This window comes from Benincasa hispida, chromosome 4 (genome assembly GCF_009727055.1).
Source record: "Benincasa hispida cultivar B227 chromosome 4, ASM972705v1, whole genome shotgun sequence".
NCBI lineage: Eukaryota > Viridiplantae > Streptophyta > Magnoliopsida > Cucurbitales > Cucurbitaceae > Benincasa > Benincasa hispida.
In genome coordinates this window covers 36011711-36038087 of record NC_052352.1, presented here as the reverse complement: position 1 = coordinate 36038087, position 26377 = coordinate 36011711, and the positions used below count along the sequence as shown (strand labels likewise).

The 26377-nt window shown below is 32.5% G+C and overlaps 3 protein-coding genes and 1 long non-coding RNA gene across 11 annotated transcripts; 2 read left to right on the top strand and 2 right to left on the bottom strand.

Moving 5' to 3' along the window:
* Nucleotides 1-154: 154 nt before the first annotated feature.
* LOC120075130 lies at nt 155-2622 on the bottom strand. Its single transcript, XR_005481199.1, has 4 exons — nt 2495-2622; nt 1290-1366; nt 505-577; nt 155-421 (listed from the first exon to the last, which is right to left on the bottom strand). It is a non-coding gene; the product is annotated as an uncharacterized LOC120075130 (long non-coding RNA).
* Nucleotides 2623-5761: 3139 nt separating this feature from the next.
* Nucleotides 5762-9521, top strand: LOC120076767 (clp protease adapter protein ClpF, chloroplastic). 3 transcript variants are annotated; one of them, XM_039030673.1, is made up of 9 exons: nt 5762-5955; nt 6663-7082; nt 7190-7249; nt 7348-7442; nt 7639-7811; nt 8300-8412; nt 8758-8803; nt 8944-8984; nt 9114-9521. In XM_039030673.1, exons 2-9 carry the CDS (start codon nt 6750-6752, stop codon nt 9267-9269), a joined length of 1017 nt encoding a protein of 338 aa, XP_038886601.1. In that variant the 5' UTR covers nt 5762-5955; nt 6663-6749; the 3' UTR covers nt 9270-9521. The 3 variants fall into 3 exon arrangements, with proteins under 3 accessions (XP_038886601.1, XP_038886599.1, XP_038886600.1); XM_039030671.1 differs by having other exon boundaries at nt 6625-7082; XM_039030672.1 differs by having other exon boundaries at nt 6622-7082.
* Nucleotides 9522-16137: 6616 nt separating this feature from the next.
* LOC120076785 lies at nt 16138-21840 on the top strand. Of its 6 annotated transcripts, XR_005481642.1 has the most exons (6): nt 16139-16743; nt 17591-17826; nt 17988-18810; nt 18899-20944; nt 21039-21104; nt 21498-21840. XR_005481642.1 is itself a non-coding variant. In XM_039030696.1 (5 exons), exons 2-5 carry the CDS (start codon nt 17593-17595, stop codon nt 21554-21556), a joined length of 3162 nt encoding a protein of 1053 aa, XP_038886624.1. In that variant the 5' UTR covers nt 16138-16743; nt 17591-17592; the 3' UTR covers nt 21557-21840. The 6 variants fall into 6 exon arrangements, 4 of the variants coding, with proteins under 4 accessions (XP_038886624.1, XP_038886626.1, XP_038886627.1 ...); XM_039030696.1 differs by lacking the exon at nt 21039-21104 and having other exon boundaries at nt 16138-16743; XM_039030698.1 differs by lacking the exon at nt 21039-21104 and having other exon boundaries at nt 21494-21840.
* An 824-nt stretch (nt 21841-22664) lies between these two features.
* Nucleotides 22665-25349, bottom strand: LOC120076786 (putative pentatricopeptide repeat-containing protein At1g69350, mitochondrial). The gene is given in 2 exon segments (XM_039030700.1): nt 22665-22895; nt 22897-25349. Coding segments are annotated over 2 exon segments (2433 nt in total). The 5' UTR covers nt 25129-25349; the 3' UTR covers nt 22665-22694.
* Nucleotides 25350-26377: the final 1028 nt, after the last annotated feature.

Here is a 26377-nt window from a genome sequence, read left to right as displayed (position 1 = left end):
AGGGGTTTAATTAACAAAATTATAAGTTTGATACTATGTTCATCATTTAATATACTTTTATAATGGAAGATGTAAATTAATATACTTTTGATAAAACTTATTATTTAAATTAATTCATTTGATAAATGAAGATTTAAATTGATACAACCAATAATTTAACAATACAAGATAATATTTTTCTGATAACTTTGTGTTATAATAGTCTTCTTGAAGAAAGAGAGGGAAAAAAACTCAACATTCTCACAAGGGAGAAAATGTGGGAAAATGTCCAACATACAAGTCCAAAATACATAACCATAATACATTTGAACTAAATAGTCCCCAACAAGTAGAAGAAAGAATAGACAGTAACGAAAATCATTCCGAACTTAAAACTTACGAACCTCAAACTTACAAAAGGTATGTTCGATTAATTTAGGCCCTACACGGAAGAAACAGAAGTGTAGTAAGACCATAGTGTATGTTGATATGATCGAAGTAGTAATAAAATATACGAGATCATACCTTTGTTTATGTTCGGAGTGAGCGAGGGTCGAGATAGTCCACAACTAGGGGGGCAGAATATTCGGTACTAGGTCTAATAAAAACAAGGAAATGTTAGCGACATATCTTACTTTGATTATAAGGAAAGAAGGAAGCATACCTCATATAGATGGAATAAATTGAAGTTAGAGGTGGAGGAAGGAAACAAAGTATATTGCAACAGCCAAACAACATATACTAGAATGTAAAACGAACTTAAGAGAAAGTTGAAATAAAAAGGAAGGTTAAAGGACTTAACAACACACTTTATAAAGGAGTATGTGGAGAAGTCTAAAAAAATACGAGGACAGATTGGGATATAAGTAGAGAATATAATAAGGATAGTTGGTGAGAAAGGTTAGGTAAATTTAAGTGCATCTAACCTCAATAAAAATAAACAGCCTCAACACTTCTAGAATTGAAGTCAATTTTAAATGTACAAAAATTAAATTCATTTGAATGTTGAAAACAAATTTAATGGAATGAAAAAAAAAATCCATTCACTCAAAAGATAGGTTAAAAGGAAATAAAACCAAAACAGAAATCATACTCAAAAGATAAAGAAAAACAGATTTGAAGGAAATTAAAAAAAAAAAAAAAATCATTCAAAAGATAAGGGAAAATAGAGATGCATGCCCTTTTCTAATCTATAAATTGTAAAGAAATGAAATTAAAACGGAAATCATACTAAAATTTGAGAAATCATACTCAAACGGTAAAGAACAAATCATCATTGGCCTTTAGGGGAAAAAAAATAGAATACAGACCTGTTATTGGGGTTGATTGACCCTCCACCAAGCTCTAATAACATGGTCAGCATCCTCTACTAGGAATCAACTTGCCTCTAATTTTGATGGAAAAACATAAGAAAAATGACAAGGAAAAGACACATGAATTAATATTGAAGCGACAAGAGGAAATTTGGATTAAAAAAATATGGAAACCAGTCAAGAAATAGAATAGATATCGGAAAAAAGAACAGAGATAGATTTAAAATAATATAAATAGATTAAAAAATATATATAACCCATTCAAGCCAATGGAAACAACATTAGACAGTAATTGTAAGAGGAACAAAAAAAATTATAGGAGTTTGCTTTGGACAATCCGGAATCGAAATCGAAAAATAGAATCTTCGACAGTCTAGAATCGAAAAATCAAACATGGAAGAATAACATCAAACATACAAGGAAGAACATCAAACATGCAAGGAAGAATATCGAACATGCAAGGAAGAATATCGAACATGCATGAGGAAGAATATCGAACATGCATGAGGAAGAACAGAGACGGATTTAATACAATATAAAGGATAAAAAAAATATATAACCCATTCGAGTCCGTGGAAACAACAGTGGACAGTAATTGCAAGAGGAACAAAAAAATTATAGGGGTTTGCTTTGGACAATCTGGAATCGGAATCGGAATCGAAAAATATAACCTTCGACAGTCCAGAATCGGAAAATCAAACATGGGAGGAAGAATATCAAACATGCAAGGAAGAAGATCAAACATGCATGAGAAAATCAAGACGGATTTAATACAAATCTTCGGCGTTGAACAAAGTTATCGAAAATAGATCTGAATAGAAACAAAACCTAAATCTACTATAAAATAAAAAATAGTTAGATCTACCAAGAAAAAGGTTAGATTTACCGAAATATCGTTAGATCTACAAGAATATCGTTCGTATGTACCAATCTAAGAAGAAACCAAAGAAGAATATCAGGAATAGACATACAAATNCTACCAAGAAAAAGGTTAGATTTACCGAAATATCGTTAGATCTACAAGAATATCGTTCGTATGTACCAATCTAAGAAGAAACCAAAGAAGAATATAAAAAAAAAAAAAAAAAAAAAAAAAAAAAAAACCATTCCAAAGCAGAGAATCGCAGACGTAGAGAGAAACAAAAAAAGACATAACGAGAAGCCAAAGTAGAGAAACAAAGAGATGAAGAGAAATACAACACATTTCAGTCGGAGGGAGAACGAAAAGATCAGACGAAGAAGACAAATCAAACGGAGAAAGAAGGGAGAAGATGAGAAGAGAGAAATGTGATTAAGAGAAAAGAGAGGGGGGCATAATAATAAACCTGCAAATTAGGCGTGAAACGAGGAAAGAAAACGATGGGATAAAAAGGTGGATTTAAAATCTACCGTTTTAAGTTAAGTGTGCATCAAACACCGAGTGGGCTATTTAAGTCCATCCAACCCAACTTAACACGCCCATCAAACATGCCCTAAAAGAAAAGAGGATAGTTTTACAGATGACCCAAAATATTTGACCGAAATGAGATCTAAGATAGTTTTTGAGATTACAATTATATAATCCTCTTTGTTTACATCATCCAACATTATTTTATTAAAAGTGGAAAAAAAGAAAAAGTGAAGAGCGATAATGTTGAATGAGAAGAGAAAGAGTGAGAGTGAGAGAAAAGGAACGAGAGCGAAAGAAGGAAAAAAGAAACAAAAATATTAAAATAATAATGGATGAAATAACCAACAATTTATATATAACTTCAATTTTTTTAAAAAAAAAAAAAATTAAGGGGTGACTGGACAAATAGCAAAATTTAAGTTTTCATTTGGATAAATGAAAAAAACTTTTTAAAATTATAAAAATAACAAAATGGATTATAAAATTTAAAAACAATTATTAACAATTGTCAAAACTACCCCACATGGAATTCCAAAGATGTGTGAGTTTCAAAATCGTTTGAAAACAACAAATACACTCTATCTAGACAACTATCACACAATAAACAATGCATTCTGACAAACTGTCTAATCCATATGACAAGAAATAAACTGTTTTCTTCAATACAGACTTGCTCCTAAAAAGTAAACTTACTCTAATAGGAATACAAGATTGAAAGGAATCGAAATCTTGGAAATCAACGATTTCAATGTTGCCCTGATCAATGTCTGCTAATTCGTTATTCAAATACAGTGTATTTCCAGTGTTCAGAGCAACCGGTGAGACATGGTCGACCGTTACACATAAATCAATTTTGGGGGACTCTGATAAAACTGACATCAATCACAAGATATATTTATCTTCAACAATCCCAATAAGATTGGAATTAAAAGAACCAATCTGGTACATTGTCAGACAGATATAATTAACTCACCGGAGGAAAAAAGTTTACCTTGGATATATTCCAAAAATTGTTGGAACCATGAATTTGATGGAATATACGCCTCAAAATTTCGAAAATCATGCTAGTGAGAACTCTCATCCCATCGACCATCAAAGAGGAGTCTAATTCAAAACAGTAGCTTGTTAAAGAAACCACAACAAAACCTAAATTGATTAATACTTTGTGTGAGTAACAAAAGTTATGATCATTTTCTTAGAAGTAATATTTATTTTTTTAATCTATTAAGAATGAATGTATAAAATTATGAAAAACAATTCAAATATTTGAATACAATTGAATACATATAAAGTAATGAAAAACCGTTCAAAGATTTGAATAAAATATATAGATAAAATAAAATTTTATAATATATGGATATTTAAAATATAAATTTGGTAGAAAATCTGGACATTTAATTAAGGTGAGATTAATTCGCTAAACAGAATCTAAAATAATAATAATAATATATGGAGATTATGTTAACTACATGAGCAAAATTAGGAGGAAAGTTGTTCCTAAGCAATATGAACAATTATCCTCTGTACATAACTCGACCTTGTTTTATATTATGCAATTATTGGTATTTGTAGTTTCTTCAATTTGGGGAATCTAATAAAACTGACATCAACCACAAAATATCTTTATTTTCAACAATTCTAATAATATTCGAATTGGCAGAACCAATCCAGTACATTGTCAAATGAGATATAATTAACTCACCCGAGGAAAAAGTTTACCTTTCATATATTCCAAAAATTGTTGGAACCATGAATTTGATGCCTCAAAATTTTAGAAATCATGATATTGAGAATTCTCATCCCATCAACCATAATCCGTTGTAAGGTCATAGCAGAAACAGTAAAACCACAACAAAACCCAAATCGATGAACACTGTGTGAGTAACAAAAGTTATGACCATTTTTTTACGAAGTGATTTTTTTTTCCAAATTGTTAAAATAATAGCAAGAACAGTATATAAAACTAATTTATTAAGAATATGAGAATATACAACTAATTTATTAAGAATTGATATATAAAATTATGAAAAACAATTCAAATATTTGAATAAAATTGAATACTTATAAAATAATGAAAAACCATTCAAAGATTTGAATTAAATATATGGATAAAATAAAATTAAATAATATATGGATATTTAAAATATAAATTTGGTAAAAAAATGTAGATATTTAATTAAGGTGAGATTAATTCGAAAAGTGATTAAACAGAATCTAAAATAATAATAAAATATGGAGATTATGTTTACTACCTGAGTTGAAATATCAACAATTATCTTGTTTTTATTCTACAATTACATGCTATTTATAGTTTCATCAATTTGGGGAACTCGGATAAAAATGACATCAACCACAAAATATCTTTTATCTTCAACAATCCTAATAAGATTCAAATTGGCAGAACCTGCTACATTGTCAAACGAAATATAGTTAACTCAAGAAAAAATTTTATCTGGGATATATTTCACAAATTGTTGGAACAATGAATTCGATGGAATATGAGCCTCAAAATTTCGAAAAACATGGTAGTGAGAATTGAGAATTTTCATCTCATCGACCATCAAAGTCTAATAAAACCATATAACTTGTTAAATAATTATTTTTTTCCAAATCGTTAAAATAATAGCAAAAACAGTATATAAAGCTAATTTATTTAAAATATGAGAAATATATCACTATTTATTAAGAATATATGTAAAAAATTATGAAAAACAATTCAAAGATTTGAATAAAATTGAATACTTATAAAAAATGAAAAACCATTCAAAGATTTGAATAAAATATATCGATAAAATAAAAGTTAATAATATATGGATATTTACAATATAAATTTGATTGAAAAATGTTGATATTTAATTAGGTGAAATTAATTCGAAAAGTAATTTTAAAAAAGTCTAAAATAATAATAAAATAAGAAAAAATCTTGAGAAATATCAATCATTATTGTATATACATAACTTGACCCTGTTTTCTACAATTATCTGGTATTTGTAGCTTTATCAACAACTAAATCAGATAAAGGCAAATCAAGAACTTAGGTACATGAGAATAATCTTATTCTGGGACAATTTTATCATTTTTGGAATGAAACCTTACATTTTGCGATGGGCTCTAATTCTCCAAAAGTTAATCTGATCTGGGTTCAATATTTTGGGCCGCCCGTACATTTAACCCAATCGTCAGAGATCGGATAACGTCACGACGAAGGCCACCTGAAACTCAATTTTCAGCTGTTGTGGTTGCAAACAAAATCGCTTCTCCGGCAGCTCTCAGGTTCGTTTTCCGGCCTTCTTTCTAACTCTAGCTTCAGGTTCACTTCTTCTTTCTCCGTCATCATAGAAAATCACAGTCGATTGAATTAATCTGTGATGTTTAATCTATCTCTGTTTTTTTGCCGAGAAATTGTAGAATGCAGTGTGTAAATTCAAGAAATTCTTCAACATTTAAGCTTTAGATTGTCCGTTGTATGAACTTTTTCTCATGGAATAAACGGGAATGAACTTTATTTTCTTTTATGTTCCCTCTGTAGTTAACCAAACTGGAAGTCTCGGTTCTTTCCTGTTTGATGCGATGCTTATTAATACTTGAGGAACATAACAGTTCTAAGGGCAAATCGTTTTCTAATTTTTTGTGATTTTCAGTGAACTTAGATAGACGTGTTGCTCTCGGCTTGTAACTGAGCCAATGTCTCCAAGTGATGGCGGCTAGTATACCATTGAGAATGAAATACATTTTTATTCAAGTTTTCGCTTAATATAGGAAAATTTCTCAGTAAAGCTTCTAAGTTTGACTACTAGCTGAAGTCAGTAGAATTATTTTTCTTTGAATCACCAGTTTTCTGGTTCTTAATAATTCTTTGCTTATGTATATCTTTTGGTGTTAAATGACTTCCTATCTGTTTTTTCTGGTGGGTGTTTCATTTTCTCATTGGTCTTCTAGTAGTAGTCAACCTTTGAGCTGAAGCTGATCATACTTAGCAGATGCGAAGACATTTTATTTAGAGGTAGAGGAAGAAAGATACGATTTTCTTCTTCAATCAGGGAATAGTCTCTGCCCGTTTAGCAGAAATGGTGCAGGATTTATCAATACACGCTCTGACAGCCTTGGGAGATCCGAAAGTTTATGGATCAGCTCTTTCATGGAGGAGGAATTTCAAGCATTTCAAGCAGACAAGTCTAACCCAATTAACTTCCAGGCAATGCTTTTGGTATCAATGCATGCGAAGCTTTTCCTTAACTAGCCAACCCTGTGGATTGAAACGAGGAAATTTTAAGGTCAAAGCTGGATGGTTGTTTAAAGGGGGTGGACAAGAGTTGGGTGGTCGTATAGAGCGCAGTGAAAATGCAAACAATGATATTTTAATCTTCTTTTTCCAGCTGGACCTGGCAACACGAGTACAGGTATAATGGGATGTTGTTTTGTTATGGATTTGCTAGTATAAGTGACACAGTAGCTCTCTCATCTTTAGCTCAACAAGATTTTTTTGGCATGGATTGTTGTCTTGCAGTATGCATTGAACATTGAGCAGTATGAAATTGCACAAGAATTGAGAACGAAGCTAACAGAGGTCAGGCTTGACGTGTGCCTTATTTGAAATAAATTGACTTATTCATAACTTGATTATAGGAGCATATATTGTGAATTGTCTGTTATACTTGTTAAAAGGTTGAAGCAGAAATCATCAAGCAGCAAGAATCAAAAAGGGGGTTAACTTCAAAGAGCGAAGTTCAAGACAAAGGTTTAAATATCATTCGTCTACGGTAAAGTCTCACTTATATTATACCCATTTTGGTATTTAGGTTATATTCATCAAATTGATCATTTATTCTCAAATTTTTCTCGATGATTATTTTTATCACCTCATTTCTTTTTTATTTTTATAAACTTGTTGTACGTTGTCATATTTAAACTGCTTGATCTCAGATATTTGTTGCTTTTTCCTGTCTCTTTTTACAGCGCAGATTTGCAGAAGGCTGTTGAAAGTGAAAATTATGCTTTGGCTGCACAACTGCGGGACGAAATTTCCAAACTGGAAACTGAGTCCCTAGCTGCATCAGCAAAAGTTCTGGCTTATGAAAGTGCTGAATATAGTTTTAGATTGGGGCAGAAAGTGAGGCACAAAATTTTTGGTATTATAGTTGCATGCTTTTCACACCAGTGTTTCAGCTTTATTTAATTGCTTTGAGGACAAATATGGCAAGTGTGAATATTATTGATATCTACTTTAGTAAAAGACATGGTTTTGGAGCGCTCTATCAAATTAACACATTGGAGTTGGATTATCATGGATTTTTAGATTGAAATGCACAGCATTACAGAGAATGGGTAATGTAGAGAAGTTAGAACAAGAGCATCCTTGCTATTTTGTAGGAATTTCCTGGTGGCACATAAAATCAAATAAAGGAGAAACGATCTTGTAAAGAAATGGATGAGAGGGTTTTTCGCTGTATTGCAAAATTCAAAAGGATCATTCTCACCATCACTTGTACTTTCACTAGAACATAGGCGTTCAAATGTTTTCATCCTGATCCTCCAATATGCCACACTTTTCAGCTATAGTTTATTCAGTACAGTTTGTCAGTGTCTCTTTCTCGTACTAAAACGTTTTTCCTATCAGGATATAGAGGTGTGGTTTGTGGAATGGATCCTGTGTGCTGTGAATCAAGTTCTTGGATGGAGATAGCACAAGTTGAAAAATTATCTCGAGGTTCTAATCAGCCATTCTATCAGGTCAGGTTTTATTGACCGTGTTGTGTATCTTTCTTCCCTCTCTCTCTCTCTTCTTCTTCTTCTTCTTCTTCTTCTTCTTCTTCTTCTTCTTCTTCTTCTTCTTCTATGACTTTATGTTATTTTGTTGATATAAGAAGCATGATCAAATGAAAAATTGATTAAAAGAGGATAAAAGTCATCCTTCAAAATAAACTAAAAGAAGCCCCCAGTTATATTTTGTTGGTGCTAAAGATGTGACATGAAAATATTTTGTCAGTGAAACCCATAAATATGCCTGGACCAGTCTCGTTGGCTTGATGCACCAGCAGGGCTTCTCTCCTCTTTTTCTAACAATTCTTTTTTCAGGTTTTAGTAGATGTTCGTACAGACCCAGATTTGCTGGTTGCATATGGTATGTTTTCTATTCGTCCGATCTTGATGGCTACAGATACAGAATTACATGAACTTTGAATGTAGTTTTATTTTCCTATGGGCATTGTGATGTGTTTACAACCGTTGATGTGGAATTTTCTTCTATATTTTATGATGCAGTTGCCGAAGAAAATCTTCTTGTTCCCGAAGAACCTGATATGGTGGCTATCAGCTTCCTTCAATTTCATAATCATTGCCATTTCTATTTTTTTTTTTTAAGGAAAATGGTGTTTCAATGAGAAACAGCCAGAACTTTGCTTGGATTTTGAGCTGACTGTAGTAATGTGCAGGAGAGTTTTGATCATCCGTATAATTCTTTCTTATTCTATGGAGTGGATACAGCTGGTGATTTCATTCCTATAAAGCAATTGCGGGAGAAGTACAATCGGCCTCGATATGAAGTTCCTTTTGATCCTCAAGATGATGAGCAACGTGGTGATGATTGATTGCAGAAATCTTCAGAAATCCGTCATTCAACACCTTCCAAAATGGTTTGTTCATCTCATTTCTCATTGATTCATTGATTTTCAGGAGCCTTCATGAAACTTGATAATTGAAAATCCTGAATCAATATTGTACATGTTATATACATAGCATATCGTAATCTTTTCTCGTTGCATGGGCACCAAATTTCAAAAGCGTTGTACTTGAACAATTGAAAATCAATAATAATCAATCAACTGCCTTGATAATGATTATATATGTTGTAGTTCTTATTTCAACTACAGTTTCTTCAACATAGTTTAAATTGGCAAACAAATTACGATAGAAGTAAAGGAAAGAAAAAGAAAGTTGCTGAAAAAGCAGTGGGGTTCACAAGTGTAGCGCAATGGAACTGAAACTTTCTCATCTTTTAAAGTATTTAGTCAAACAACTAGCATCTCTTACTGAAGTTGGTGATAAATATTGGCTGTCATATAGATTTTATGTGGATTATATTTGCTCATATTTGATTTCTTATATATAATGATCTATGACTATTATCATTGATTCAATTGATGGAATGTAGCAGCTTTAATCTTCTTCTATGAAATCAAATACTGTTGCTTTGACTAACCTTTTTTCACCTTTTAAGATTGATTTTCAAATTTCTAAAAGTAGGTTTTGTTGGGGTTTAGCTAATCAGTTTGTTTTGAATAATTGATTTGAAGAATGGCTACAATCTTTCTTAAACATGAAAATCTTGCAACTCATTGATAAGCATAAAGTATTTACATCATACTAGTAATGTTTGTCCATAAATGTGGGATTCTCTAGAGTAAAATTGTTATGTAATATATGGGTTATGCATTGAGGTAATCTGTAATGAAAAGTATAGAATTTTAATTTTTTTTTTTAGATGGGTAGAAGTGAGAATTTGAACACCGAGATATAATGTTTTAATCAATTGGGTTATGCTTAAAATATAAGGCTCTGTCTAGTAATCATTTTATTTTTTGTTTTTAGTTTTTAAAAATTAAGCATATTTTCTACTAATTTCTTACGATGATTTGTATCTTTCTTAAGTACAATGGTTGAATTCTTAGTCAAATTTAACAAACGAAATGTTCTTAAAGGCTACTTTTTTAGTTTTCAAATTTTAGCTTGGTTTTTTAAGGCATTGATAAAAGTAGATAATGAAAGAAGAAATTTGGAGGTGGAATTAGTGTTTATAGGTTAAATTTAAAAAAACAAAAACAAAAAATCGAATGGTTAACAAATGAGGCTTAAATTATTGATCTCTTTTAATAACTTATTTTTAAAATTTAAACAATGTAGATCATTTATAGATGTCAAAGTCATTGTGAATCAATCAATACACATTACTTCAAATATATGTTTTTTTTTCAATGTTTTATATAATTAAAAAAGTATGTGGTATACAAATTATAAAGTAAATAGTATATCATATAAAAAAAAATAGCCCTAGAAGATTCAAAGTTCTACATATCTAGATGATGTATCAATCAACAAAGATCTCAATATGATTGACCAAGTATTTTGACCAATTTGTGGGTTTTGAATACATTTGATAGAGTACAAAATATAATTGTATGATTTTTTTTTCTTTAAAAAAATTGAAGTTAGTTAAATAAATGACTTTTATGAGTAAAACTAGAGATGAAAAATTTGAAATTATATTTTTCTGAAAAGAATGAAATTATAAAATAGTTGAAGACAAAATACGATGGTCAATAATTAATATCTTAACAACTTTAAGAAAGCGTCAACAAGAAGAGCAATTGATAAAAAGGTTGTTGAATGAAATGAGTGGGATCAATTTGACCATGAAAATTTAGAGTTTCTAAATTGGCTCATGGTTTCAATTCCAATAATCTGAAATTATAAATTTATTGGGGGATATAGTTGCTGTTAATTGCATTGATTAAAATAAAAAGGGGTAAATTATAATTTTAGTCATAAAATCTAATCTTTAGGTCTGTATTTATTTAGTTCTTAAATTTTCAACTTTGTATTCAATTGGTTTGTTAATTGGGAAAGGAGTTGACTACTTGTTTGACTTAAAGAGTTTGTGGATCTCACAACTAAACAACATCAATTTATATCTTATTAACTCTTTATACAGTGGACCCGAGGAATTTACAACTCTGTGGACTTCATAATGCCATGAAGTTTATTACTTTTCTTGCCCCAAACACTCCCTTAAAAAATGTTTAATAGATCTTTAAATTTTCATTTTTGTATCCAATAGATCTTTAAGGTCTCATTTGATAACAATTTCTTTTTCTTCTTCTTCTTTTTTTTTTTTAAATAAAGCTTATAAACACTAGTTTTACTCATAGGCTTTCATGTTTCGTTAATCACTTCCTACTAATATTTTCAAAAACCAAACGAATTTTTGAAAACTAAAAATAGTAGTTTCCAAAAACTTGTTCTTGTTCTTGGAATAACACCTAAATGTTGAAATGCTTTTTAATGTAATGTTGAAATGCTTTTTAAGAAATGTAAAAACCACCTTTAAAAATTGAGGGAGAACAATTATAAATTTCAAAAATTAAAAAAAATTATTATCAAATATGACTTAAAATTTTTAATTTTGTATCTAATAGGTCTTTGACCTATTCGACATATTTTTTCTATTAAAAAATCATATATATATTGAATATAAATTGAAAAAGTTAGACTTTCATTAGGCATAAAGTTTAGTTTTACTTCTAACACCATCAATTATATTTATATTTTCTATATAAAAAATTGAATGTATGAAGAGCCTATTAAATACAAATTTGAAGGTTTAGGAATTTGTTAGATACAAAATTGATGGTCTATCGATTTATCAATGCTTTTAAAAATTTATAGACCAAATAGATACAACTGAAATATTAGAAACTAAACTTGTAATATAATCAACAAAATTCCTATTTTTTAGGCCAGTATTGTATATACTACTCTCATTCATTATTTGACACGTCATCAAATAATTTATTAAATTAGTATTAATTTATTCTTTAGACTCCACATCATTCATAGAAGCTAATCCATAACACATGGTATATGTGAAATTTATAGTTTCAATAAATTTTTACATCGTTTGACTAAAATAGTTGTAAACTATTTGGAAAAAAAAAGACAAAAAAGAAATTTATAATAAAAATTTAAGGGACTATTTAAGGCCTTGAGATGATATAGGATGTGTGAAGTTTTGATGTCTGGAGAGTTCAAACACTGATATATGATAAGGAAAATGATGGTGAGATATGAAATACATTTTAAAGATAAGATAATGAACCTCAAAATACTGAGATGATATAGGATGTAGAGATATATTATTTCACTTTGGATCGGATAATAGATTCGATTGTGTTGAAGCGTATAAAGTCCATTATATATAGAGAGAGTTAAGGAAAATTGAGGTGGAGTGAAATAGCATCTGATGTGGTACCAAAAAGGTGGGGCCCATAAGGGATGATGTTTTAAGAAAATCTTGGGGTTTGGAAATCGTCACTCATTTTCCATGAGAGTGACTATGCAAAAAGCTGGTCCCACTTTCTGCTCCTAACACTAACCTCCATAACAACTAAATTAATTTTTATTTTTTTTCTTTTCTTTTTATAAAAATGTTCAATTAAATCTGCCTTAATTATTATGATTCTCCGACGCTTTGTACTTCTCGATATGCCATGCCACTCATTTTTTAAAATATATATATATATATATTAGTTCTCATATTTTTCTTTTAAAGATTAGTTTTATTTAGTTCATGTTATAATTTTAATTGTGAAAGTGTCTTTGGTAATTACTTTATTTTTTAATATTATATCTATAGATACTATTTTTATCGATAAATTTTTATCAATTATTTAAAAAATCAAACCAAAATTTAAAATTTAAAAATATTAGGTCTCATTTGTTAACTATTTGATTTTTTTTTTTTTTTTTTGAAAATTAAGTCTATTTCTCCATATTTTTTTACAATGATTTGCATTTTTTTTTAAGTACAATGATTGAATTCTTAAACAAATTTAAAAAAAAAACTTTTTGAAGTTTTCAACATTTGACTTGGTTTTTTGATAACAAAAGAAGACGTTTGGAGGTATAGGTAGTGTCCATAAACTTAATTTTTAAAGACAAAAAAATAAAAAATAAAAGGTTACCAAGCATGGTCTAAGTTTTATGTTTGATTTCAATTTAGTCTTTAAGATTTAAAATGTTACACTTGTAGGCTACATTTACCCATCCATTATGAAGATTGGTGTAATCATAATGATATTCATTTGATGTATCAATCGTAATAAGTCTAAACTACAAACATAATTGAATTGTTTTTATCACGTTTTTTAAAATTATGAAATTGTCACATTTATTGTTACCATTACCTTTTAGGGTCAAATGGTAACAGTAACATTTATTGTTTTTAATTACAAATTTAAAAGTGGGTTCCATGTTAATATGAGTACAAAACGCAAGTTAACAACACCAAATGTAATCAAATGGACCAACTTTTTGGAGTACCATTGATTTATTACCGTTCTCCTCGGGTAAACATGACATTAGTTTTTAAGTTTTGAATTTGAATTCAATTTAGTCCTTAAGATTCAAAATATAACTTTATCTCTTAAGAGACTGAATTGAGTAATTAGTGAAAAAGTAAAGTTCTTCATACTTAGGGACTGATTTTGTCTTCTTTTTTTTTTTTTTTTTACTATTTTAAAAGTTTTAAACCTACCCACATTCATTCTTAACAAACCACGGACAATTTATAGTTTTAAGTACAAGGAATAACAAAGTTGATTTTAACTAATGAAATAATGTTTTATATCAATTGACTCAAATAGTTGTAACTTTATCCCACTAGTTACAATGAAGAAAGAAAAAAGAATTTATACAAATTTTAAGAGAAGTAAAATTTTTTTAGTCTAATAATTGTGGGATGGGTGTTGAATCTAGAGATTGAACCTTAAACTTCTAAAAACAGAGTATATACCAATATCATCGAGTAAAGTTTACCTTATAAAAAATAAAAAATAAAAAATCTAGCATATTTAGAAAAATTACTGAATTCCCATTACGGTAATTCACAAAAGAAAAATGTAGTGTTATTTGTGAAATTTCAACTCGTCACGATATTTTTAATTATTTATTGATTAATATTTAATGCTATCTCCCTTACCTTTTCCTTTTTTCCTCCTTTTCCCCACTCAAAGTTGGAATTTTCATTTTATCATTAACTTCTTAGCCATCTACGCAAAACATTGACTACGTACTTATTTAATAATTTTCTTTTTTGAAAGATTTTTTATGTGGACATAATTTAACTTGCCTTTTTACTTCTTTAGTTCCACAATATTAGAGTGGTGACTCAAAACAAACAGATAAATACAGTGGAGTATTAATTAATCGGATTTTGAGATGATAATGATAATATCTTATCCAATGAATTATACTCAAATTAACGTGTTAAACATAATTAATCTACCTCATTTTCTTAGTTTTATTTTTCAATTACAAAAGAACAATGGAGATTCAAGTATTCTTTGTCTAAAAGTGAATGAGGATTGAAATCTATCCCCTTTAATATAAATTATCAGTAATCAATTGCATAATATTTCTATTGCGACGTAAAGAAAGTTAGACTTTTGAAATGTTAACTTTGATACTTATACTTTTAAAAGTTGACATTTTTAATCTATATTTTTAAAATTTTAACACAAAATTTACACTCACTGAAAACCATTTTAAAAGAATTTATGACTACATTTAAAGAAATTTAGTAAGTGAAGTGTTATGCTAAAATTTTAATTGAAATGAGATAAAAATGAAAAAATCAACTCCAAATATTTGTATGGCAAGATCAAAGATGTTTGTACTTCACTTTACTTTGGAAAAGAAATTCAACATCTTCTGAAATTCAGGTAAAATTTAAAATAGTAGCGGTCCCCCTACATATAATAATAATAATAATAATAATAATAATAATAATAATAATAATAATAATAATAATAATATTGATGATGATGATAAGAATAACAATTTATACCTCTAAATTGTATCAATTTACACTATCATTCAAATTTAGTTTAAAAATTATCACACTAGAGATTTAATTTTTTCAACTATATTTCTAATTCATTACGAGTGAATTAGAATTTTTACTAGAATTATATTTGAAAGTCTTAATTGGGAGTCTAAATTGTTTCACTTATATAAGTCTAGAAATTTAATTGATAAAATTATAAGTCTTACACGATGTTTATCTAAATAAAATATAATCGAAAATTTAAATTGATATACTAATAAAAATTCATAATTTAAATTGAGAAAATTGATAATTTATAATTTAAATTGATACAACACTTAAATGGTAGGAAATAAATTGATATTCGGAAAAAAATAAAAAATAAAAAGAACAATAAAAAGAAAAAAAGAAATTCGGTGAAAATAAGATAGGACAGCATCAAAGGTGGTGCAAAGGGAAGTGGACAGAGTCACCAATGGAGTTTCACTGCCATGGCTGACACAAGGATCAACCAATCCCCAAAATTAAATTAAAAAATAATAAAAAAAAGAATTTCACTCCGATTTTTGTAATTTTGAATTACCCACAACCCCATTTTTCTTTCTTTTTCTTAATCCTCATTCTTTCCGTAGTACACAACGATGGACCCACACCAAATATGCCAATTAACAACTTGAAAAAATCCACAAAAAATAACAACTTTTTTGCTTTTTTTTTTTTCCTTTAAGAATTTTGATTAGTTTGCAACAGGCTATCAAGGTTAAGATTAGATTAGATTAGATTGTATTATTCTTCAACAACTGTAATTCAAGGAAGATGATCATGAGATTTTTTGTCTTAATTATCTGTGCTTAAAGCAACGATACGAGAGAATCTAGAAAAGAAAAGAAAAGAAAAGAAACCCCTCCCCCCATTTAATTTCTCTCCCTTTTTCCTCTTTGATTTCCCCTAAAACCCAGATGAAAGAAATGAGAGTTCAAATCTTTTGTAAAGCAGAAAAATGAATGAATTACTCAAAAAGAAAACAGAGAGAGAGAATAAAGTGAGACCGGATGTTGACAAATTTCAGGGTCACTTCCTTATAAGCTTGCTTGTTTGTTGTATTGTATGGAGATTTCTTATCTAGGATCTCTCTCTAAAAGAGGGTTCTCTCTATCTTTTCATCTCTTTTCTCTCTAAAAACTTTGTTGTTTCATTTCCAAGAGAGAGCGAGACTGGCCCATCAGATCCATTTCTCTGCTTTTTTTCTTCAACCCCATGACGATCTAAACCCCCCCCTTTTCTTTTCATGGCCTTGCAATTCCAATATACCCATCTTCTTCTTCTTGTCCTTGTTGTTGTTTTTTATCATTCCCCTTTCTCTTTGATGGCTGGGGGGTTGATGGGATTCTGAACTTTCCCTTTTCTGGGGTTTCTCGTTAGTTGTTGAATCCAGTGTTTTGATTGTGCGATGTTCGATTGAGGTAATTTGTTTTTCTTCTTTTATCTGGTGGTTTTCGGTTGATGGGTTCTTTTGGTTTGATCGTTTGATTGCTTGCTTGGTTCTGATTCTGTGCTTTAGCTCTGATAACTGTTGAGTGCTTGTGGCGTTTCATAATTAGCTTGAGGGTTTCATCATGCATTTGCTTTTGCACTGAATTCTTGGGTTGTGATGTTGAGTATGGAAATTTTGATTGGTATTTTTTGGTTAATATCTTGTTTGTTTTGTTGAATTGACTTTTGTAGACTTGTATGTTTGTCTCTTACTGAGAGTAGTCTTGTGAAAACACAAAACTCTCCTTGTGGGGACTTTGTGGGACTCTCAGAATTCCTGTTCTTCAGCTCCCATTTTCAAACATCCATCCCATCGGTAGCTTAAGCTGATTGGTTTGCTTTTCTCCATTTTCTGGTGAATCGAATTGTCCTTTCCTTTTTAACTTTTGATCAGTTCAAGGGGGGTTCTTAGGAGTTCATCGTCTAATGTTCATGACAGGTTCCCTTTCATTTGAATTTCCATTTTTTGAGCTGACAGTGCCGATATTGTTACTTTCTTGAGCTCATGGTGCGAATTATGATCGAAATCTGTTTCTAATAAATCACTTTTGAGTGTTTCTTTGAAGGCCAATGATTGTTGATTTGGGGGTGAAATGGCGTTTCATAAGCCTAAGTTTACGTAACATCAGTGATCAGTTCCATTGTAGTTCTGTGCCTAATTGACTTTGTATTAGACTATTGACTGATCTTCGATGGGATTCCCTAGTATGTATCTAGAAGAAGAAATGGATGTTCAATGCTTTTAAATCTAATATGTCAAATTTCTATGATTTTCAGGAATGGGGACTAAAGTGCAATGCAAAAGTTCCTTGCCAGGATTTTACCCAATGAGGGAACTTAACAATGATTCTAACAGTCATAGCTGGCACCTATATTATGGTGAAAGATCCTTCACAAATGCTCAATATCACAAGGTTGTCTTGCCAAGGGCTAGTGCAAATGGATATCTAGGTGATGATAAGGATGTGGTGAAGCAAAAAATGCTTGAACATGAGGCCATTTTTAAAAATCAGGTACATTTCTTTTTCTATCTTCAACATTGCAATTTGGTTCTTCAACTCTTCCTAGAAATCTTTCATTTGTATTTATAATATGCCCAAGTTTAGTTTTCATGAAATCTTTTATCGGCGGTCTAGCTCTAACCCGGATACTATTTCTTCTGTCGAAACTGCAGGTGTTCGAACTTCACCGACTGTACAGAAGACAAAGAGATCTAATGGATAAAATCAAATCCACAGAACTCAGCAGAAACCGTTTACATGTAGATTCATTACTCTCGTCGAGCGCCTTGACATCTCAAGTTACTTCTGAAGATGCTTCGAGACGTAATCTGCCATGTTTTCCTAAGGCAAATTCGTCTACTGCCAGGTTTTCTATTTCAGGTGTTGAAGAAGGTCATTCTTCTTTGAATTCTATAAAAGGCAATAGCCAGATGCCTTATTTCTTTCCACCACAAAGTGAAAGTACTGTGAAGGACTTGCAGGTTCTTGAGTCCAGACCGACAAAGTTCAGGAGAAAAATGTTGGACCTTCAGCTTCCTGCTGATGAATACATTGATAGCGAAGATGGGGAACAATTTCATGATGGAAATGTGGCTGACACATTAAGTCACAATCACATCACCGACCAAAAGATTGACCTTGAGAGAGATGTCAAGTTATATGCTGATGATATCGAGCAAACTGGTTGCCTGCAAAATGCTCGTAAATTGGGCGCATGTTTAGAAAAAAACACAAGTTGTTTAACTGACTTAAATGAGCCCATTCAACTTGTAGAAACCAATGCTTCAACTTATGTTGATCCTCTAAGTTCTGCTTCTTGTCATGGGGAGACTCAATGTCCCTATCCATCTTCAGGGCCAAAGTCCTGTCCTATAAATTTGCAGAGGAAAGATTCTCTCAATACTGATAATGGAAGTGATAATATGACAGGAAACAATCTCAATTTCGATAAAAACACCAGTAGAGGAGGAATTTTACCCCATTTTCTTGAATCAGGTGGCTTTTCTTGTATGTTTCTTGTTCACATTTGATTTATTTAACATTTTATAAAATGTATGCTAACATTGTTCTATCTTATCACCAGGGCATAGTTACAACTCCAAGAATTCATTTTCTCATGGACTTCAAACTAAAGTATGGCCTGTTTCTTCTGAGCCTATGGAAAGTTTCTTCAATGAAATTCATGAAGCTCCACCTTCTCGTTCGACAGATAAAGGTAGGGCAGAACAGTCGAGGGAGGGGCAGGTCTTTGGTTTGCAGTTTACGAAAAGAAGTCCTGAGATTAAGGGCGAACCACTATGCTCCTTCGTCCCTTCTCATACATCCACCCTACATCCAGCTGCTCCTGATCTTAGCAAGTCCTGGTCTAACTCCAATTCATCTTGGGAAAGTGCAAGTACTAACTTTCAGAAGTTAACAACCGCACAAGCTCAGCAATGTATGAATTCAGTAGCTACCATGAACAAGAATTTTCATTCCCCGTTTCATGGTATGGAGAGTTCTGGAGAAAGGTGGCTTCTTAGTAATGATTCCCAACTCAATAAAGGTTCCAATAGCGAGTTGTCTTACTTTAACAGGGCTTTTCTTGGATCTTCATCTGAGTACAAGGAAGAAGTAGGCCACCCCTCTTCTGGCACTCACATCTATCAGATACAGGGTAAGGGTAACAGTCAAGCTCCCAAAGACTTAAGTCCTTCCATGTCATTGAAACTCCTCAAGGATTCAAATCATATTGACATGAAAGGTCCAAAAGAGAGAAATTTTAACATGGTGTTTTCAAATAATTCAACTGGTCAAGCAGAACCGGCGGTTGGGGAAAATTGTAAATTGTTACCTTGGCTCAGAAGTACAACTGGTGGAAACACTGAAACTACCAATTCAGAGAGATTCTCAAGTGCCGAGGAATTTATTTATGTTAGATCTTCAATAAGTTCTTTGCCTGATAAAAATTCTCATTCAACTCGTAATGACATTTTCAACAAAGAGTTTGAATCAGACAGTTCTTCTAAGAGTCAAAAACTTCTTAAAATATCAACTTGTGAAGAATTACAGGATCCCAAGAAAGAAATGTCTTCTCTTGTTCGACCCTTGGTCCCGTGTGAAACTAAAGAAAGCAGGGAATGTCGAGTACTTGATATCAATTTGCCTTGTGATCCTTTGGTTTCTGAATCAGACAATCTCCACTCAGAGAAACTGAATGAAGCAAAAGCTTGCAGTTTTGGACTCATCGATTTGAACTTGAGTCTAAGTGATGATGAAGAATCTTTTAGACCGACTCCTAAATCGACCGTCAGAATGTGGGGAGAGATAGATTTGGAAGCCCCTGCAACTTCTGTGACCGAAGATATTGTTCCTGCTGAAGAAATTATAGAAACGATGCATGAATTATCTTCAAAACCACACTGCAAAGACATAAACCAAGAAGATGAACTCATGGAGTTAGCAGCGGAGGCAATGGTTTCCATTTCCTCGTCTATTTGTCACATCTCCTTGGAGGATGCAACTTGCAGTGCAGCACAAGATTGTACGGACAATCTGCTTAATTTGTTGGTGGAGATGGCTTTCTTATGCTCAGATGGTTATGAAAGTGAGTCTCTAGCAGCATTGAGAGCCAAACCAAGTAATGAATTGGAGTCTTCATTAGAAGGGATGGACACCTTTGAGTCCATGACATTGGGACTGATAGAAACCAAAGCAGAAGAATATATGCCGAAGTCCTTGGTTCCAGGACATACAACAATGGAAGAAAAAGCAATTAATTTGCTGCAAAATCGTCCTCGAAGAGGCCAGGCTAGGAGAGGCAGGCAACGGAGGGACTTCCAAAGGGACATTCTTCCTGGCCTTGCTTCTCTATCAAGACAAGAAGTTACAGAAGATCTTAATACATTTGGAGGGCTTATGAGGGCAATGGGTCATGTGTGGACTTCAGGCTTGGCCAAGAGGAACTCGTCGAGAAACGTTGCCTCTGGCAAGGGACGGCGGCGATCAGTGATCAGCCCCTCCCCACAGCCAACTGAGAATCTTCCACTGCTGCCTCAGCCTAGTAACACTGAGATGGGACTTGACAAAAGGAGCTTGACAGGGTGGGGGAAGACAACTAGACGGCCCCGCCGACAAAGAGTCCCGGCCGGTAATCTTGCAGCTATTGCTTTAGTTTAGAGATGGTTTTGAGAGTCATCAATTTCTTGAATGGACTGTCAAATTTCCCATTGTACATTTTTCAGCTTAAATCCTTGGCTGCACATGTTTATCTATTTGCCAACTCTATACCATATCATAAGACAATGGCGGTACGTTATTTCTCCAACAGATATAGCATAAAGATTAAAAGTGGATAGCTTAACCAATGTATATCTCTCGCTTAGATTACACTGATGGATCTACTGGTGTTATATTCTTCCACACCTTACTGGGTTTCTTTTTACTTTAGTTTTAGAAAAATATTAGATATATAGTTTTGGAATGTGAAAGTACAGAAATTGTTGCTTTGGTTTTTTGAGATTTCAAACATTATTATTCATCTCTTTTCTCTATACTTATGAATCAAGGGCTGGTTGATTGTTTTATATCATATTCAAGATATACAGTCAATTCTTTGACATGTTTACACAATCAAGGTTCTAGCATATTTGTCGGGTTTTGATGAAAAGAGATAGAAGCTCAGTCTTGATCTTTAAAGACAGGTAACAGGATACTGAGAAGCAGCACTTCAATTCATTCCACCTCTCAATCTCCTATCTAGTACGAAATATGCTCGAGTTGCTGCAAACTGCAAAAAGGGCGAATTTCTGTCTCATAATTATTTTGTTCTTTGGGCGAAGATGTTGATGGTCTTCCGGACTGAATACCTCAGATAATCAGTAGAAATATGATAAACTCATCTACCATTTCTATACGAAAGAACAATTTGAAATAAGTTGAAGGTCGACTTGGATGCTCAGCAGCTTGCTTTCTTCTCCTGCATTGCAATTGAAATCAAACTTCTCATTTGTAAGACCTGGAATGCCATTATTCCGTTGACTCTCAAGGTTTGCTACTCTTTTGAGATTGATTTAAGAGTTTCCATTATAACTTATTACATCACTTTTTAAGGCGTGGAGTGGTCGGTTTTTCTCAAGTCAACAGGAATCACAGTGTGGTAACTCATGCTTTAACCTGTTCAACAAAACTCTCAGGATCGGTTTGATGATTAGAGAAGTTTTCTACCGTTTCAAATTGTTCTTATTTCATTCCATACCCTTTTCATTTCCTTCCTATTTTAATCAACTGATCTTTCATAGCAAAATGTACAATGTGAAAATGCTAAATTATATAAGGTTTAAATCCTGAATTTTGAATAATGTTCTATTTTATTTCCTAAACTTTTAAAAAATCTGTTTTAGTCCTTGAATTTTGAATATTGTTTTATTTTCGTTCCTAAACTTTAAAAAGTGTTTGCTTAGTTTTTGAACTTTTAAAAGATGTTTATTTTGGTCCCCGCTGTATTAAGATTTTATTAACTTTTTAACAAAATGACGAGCTAACTTGTATTTTTTTGGATGACTAAGCGATCAAATAAGTTAGTTATGTTAAAAAATCTAGAGTTTCAATGGCAAAACGAGAGGATTCAAAAGACATTTTTAGTTTAAAATTTTGGTCGTTTCAGTGTTTTGATGTGTTGGTTGTTGGCATTTTACTTTACTTTCATCTTGCTCAATATATCTAGAGCTTAGTCATTAAAAAATACAAGTTTTCTCACATTTCTGTTGAAGAGTTAACATAATTTAATGGTAGGGACTAAAATAAACATGTTTTCAAAGTTTAAGAACTAAAATGAACATTTGTAAGAGTTTAGGGACCAACATAGAACAAAATTCAAAATTCAAGAATTAAAATTGGATTTAAACAATTATATAATAAGATGTCGAATCGTTGTATTTCGAATAAGAACTTGTATCATACAATGAACGGTGTGGTTGTACATTATTAACCTCTTCCTTAGAAAATCTCTGAACATTATCCAAAGTCCAGTATGTGTCTTTTATTTGAGAGAGAGAGGCATCTCCAGCTCCAAATCTGTAAGCTTTCTTACCAAACTCAACTAACACTATATGCAGGAACCTTTTTCAGGCCTGTACCCTTCATCAGTGACCTAACTTTCCCGAACTCATTCCATTCTCCCCCTTCGGCGTATATATTCGATAACAATGTATAATATCCAGCATCATCTGTCTGAATCTTCCGTAGTTCTCTCTGGATGTTCTTAGCTATGTCCACTCTTTGGTGGATTCGGCAGCCATTTAGCAGAGCACCCCACATGCTTGCACCTGCTAGAAATGGCATTGATTTGATTATTTCATATGCTCCATCGAGGTCACCTGCACGACTAAGAAGATCGACTATGCAAGCAAAGTGTTCTCTTTTGGGCTCAATTCCGAAATCCCTCATGGAGCTGAAGAAGAGCATCCCTTCTTGTACACAACCAGCATGACTACATGCTGAAAGAACATTCATGACAGTAACATCATTAGGTTTTATTCCTGATTCAAGCATTTTTGAAAAGAGGAAGATAACCTCACTAATCTGGCCATGCACCCCATAGCTGGAAAGAAGGGAAGTCCATGACACTAGACTCCTCTCGGACATATTGTCGAAAACTCGCCGTGCTGTCTGGAGGTCTCCACACTTTGCATACATGTCAACTAAAGCTGTTTCAATATAAAGATCTTTTCTAATACCAAAGGTAATAAGCTTGTGGTGGATCCATTTCCCTTTCACTAGATAACCCAAATGGGAGCAGGCTTGAATCACACTAACGAAGGCAACTTTCCCAATCTCAAGACAGGTCAAATACATCAGATCAAATAAACTGATTGCTTTAGCAGAGTAACCATTCTGAGATAATCCACAGATCATAGAATTCCATGTCACCACACCTTTTGGTTCCATCTGATCAAATATCATGTATGCCAAATCTACAAAGCCACATTTTGAATACATGTCGATTAGCGAATTCAGAACATATTCATCCATGAAAGTTCTCTTGATAACATGACCGTGTATTTGCAATCCCAGCTGAAAGTTGCCTTCATTTCCAGAAGCAGAAAGTGAACTTGCCAAGGTGAATGAGTCAGGCATAAACCCTTGTTTCTGCATCCTCACAAAGAGATCGATTGTCTCCTTCAAAAACCCCTTCTGAGCATAAACTGAAATGAGTGTCTTCCAAACTGCAATCTCTTTCCCTCCAATTTCATCAAGTATCTTTTCACAGAGATCATGTTTCACAGTCCCGGCATATAGTTCGAGTAAAGTTGGTCCTAGACAATCAAGCTTAGTGTCTAAGTCGTTCTTTATGACAACACAATGAACAGATTTCCCTTCTCTCAGAAGACCCAAATTAATACAAGAACGTAGAATAACCATCATAGTAACAGAATTTGGTTCAACTTCAGTCTTTTGCATTGAAACAAACAAAGCTAACGCTTCCCTGAAATAACCACCTTGGTTATAGCTGGAGATCATTGCAGTCCAAGTAGAAGTGCTATGGTGAGTAACATTCTCAAAGATGATAACCGCACTACGTAAGCTACCACATTTAGCATACATAAAAATCAACGAACTGTCCAAAAACCTACCATTTTCAATTCCCCTTCTCAAGATATAGCCGTGAACAGACTTCGCCAGCCTCAAAACCCCCAATTCACCACAAGCCTCAGCCACCGTGAGTACTAAAACAGAATCCGGTGCCACACCTTCAGAAACCATACAACGAAAAGTATCCAAACCTTCATTTATCTCTCCATTCTCAACATTACTCGAAATAATGGAACTCCAGGAGACCACATCTCTCAGGGGCATTTCATCAAACACCTTCCGAGCACTATCTAAGTAACCCAACTCGCCGTACATACTCAGCAACGCGGTGTCCACAACAGGATCCATATCAAACCCAGATTTAAGAATCCTTGCATGAACCTTTTGGCCAACACCCAGATCGCCAAACCCAGAACAAGCTCTCAAAACGGAGGGGAATGTGTAGGAATTGAAGTAAATTTGTTGGGACAACATTTGGTGATACAGAGAAATGGCTTCCTGATAGAAGCCGCTCCAGACATGGGATTTAAGAAGCACACCCCACATGAAGGAATCGGGAGAGTGGAAGGTGCGGAAGACGGATGTTGAAGATTGAAGGTCGCCCATTTGGGAATATGATTCAATGAGCTTTGTAGAAGGAAGTGGGTCATTGTGAAGGGCGGTGACGACGAGGTGGGCATGGAGTTGTGTGAGCGTTCTCAATGTGGTGCTGTACTTAAATAAGGGCATGTAAAGGCTCATGCTGCAAAGAACCCTTCTTCGTCGTCTTCTTCTTCTATTGCTCCGTATCCACACTACGAAATCGAGTGAACCGCCGTTCACCAGCTACAGCCTACATGGATGAGTACTCTGGTTCTATTTTTGTCTATAAATTTTAAAAAACGTCTATTTTAAGCCCTCACCTCTCATAAAGTACTCACCTATCGGGGAAACGGTTCCTGCGATGATCAATCCTTTAATTTTTTTAAAATTTATATATATATTTGTAATTAATATATATTAAAAAGTCGGGGATGGAGATGGGCGGGGATATCCTCCCGTCCCCGCCCCGTCCTCGATCGGGGACCCGGTTAGAATTCCTGGCTTGACCCCATCCACGATCAAATCGGGAATTCGGGGCGGGGATTGATCCCGCGAGATTTTTGCCAACCCTAGTCCTTACTATCAAGATTCTATTAACTCGAGAATGGTAAGATGACTTATTTTTGGATAACTCTTCTATTAAATAAGTTAGTCATACTAAAAAAATCCAAGGTGTCAATTTTCAATTAGGTGATAAAGCGATTTTCTATAGGAGATCTCAAAAGATATTTTACGTTCAATATTTTGGTCATACACTATTTTGGTGCATTGGTGTTACATTTTACGTCACCTTCATCTTACTCAACCCATGCTTAATGCAATTTCATCCTAAACAGATTTCATCCTTATAGAGTTAACAAAATGTTAACCGTAGGAACCAAAATAAACACTTTTTAAAAGTTGAGAGACTGAAACAAACATTTTTGAAAGTTTAGGAACCAAAATAGAATTTGAACCTTTAGTTTAATAGTTTTTTCAAATATTATATTTTTGGTCCCTAGGTTTTGATTTTAGTTTTTATTTAGTTTTTAAGTTTTAAAATGTAGTCTTTACATTTTGAGTTGTTTCAATTTAGATTTTTCATGATGAGAACTAAATTGTTCGGGTTAGACCTAACCCAACCGAACCCAACTATGAAACATTTTGGTAGAGTAGGTTCAGGTTACTTGGGTCCTTTATCTAAGGTTTTTGTTCTAAAAAGAAATAAAATGTCAATATGTAGAAATTTTATTTAATTATCTTCATCTATTGAATTAAAATTAACAACTCAATTCTAATTTATATTATGAAAATTTTCTTTCCAATATACTAAAAAATTATTTTTAGGCTAATTGTTGGAGAATAAATTATAAAAAAAAAACTGAAACTAAATAAAACTAAAATAAATATATGTATATATAATTTTCTC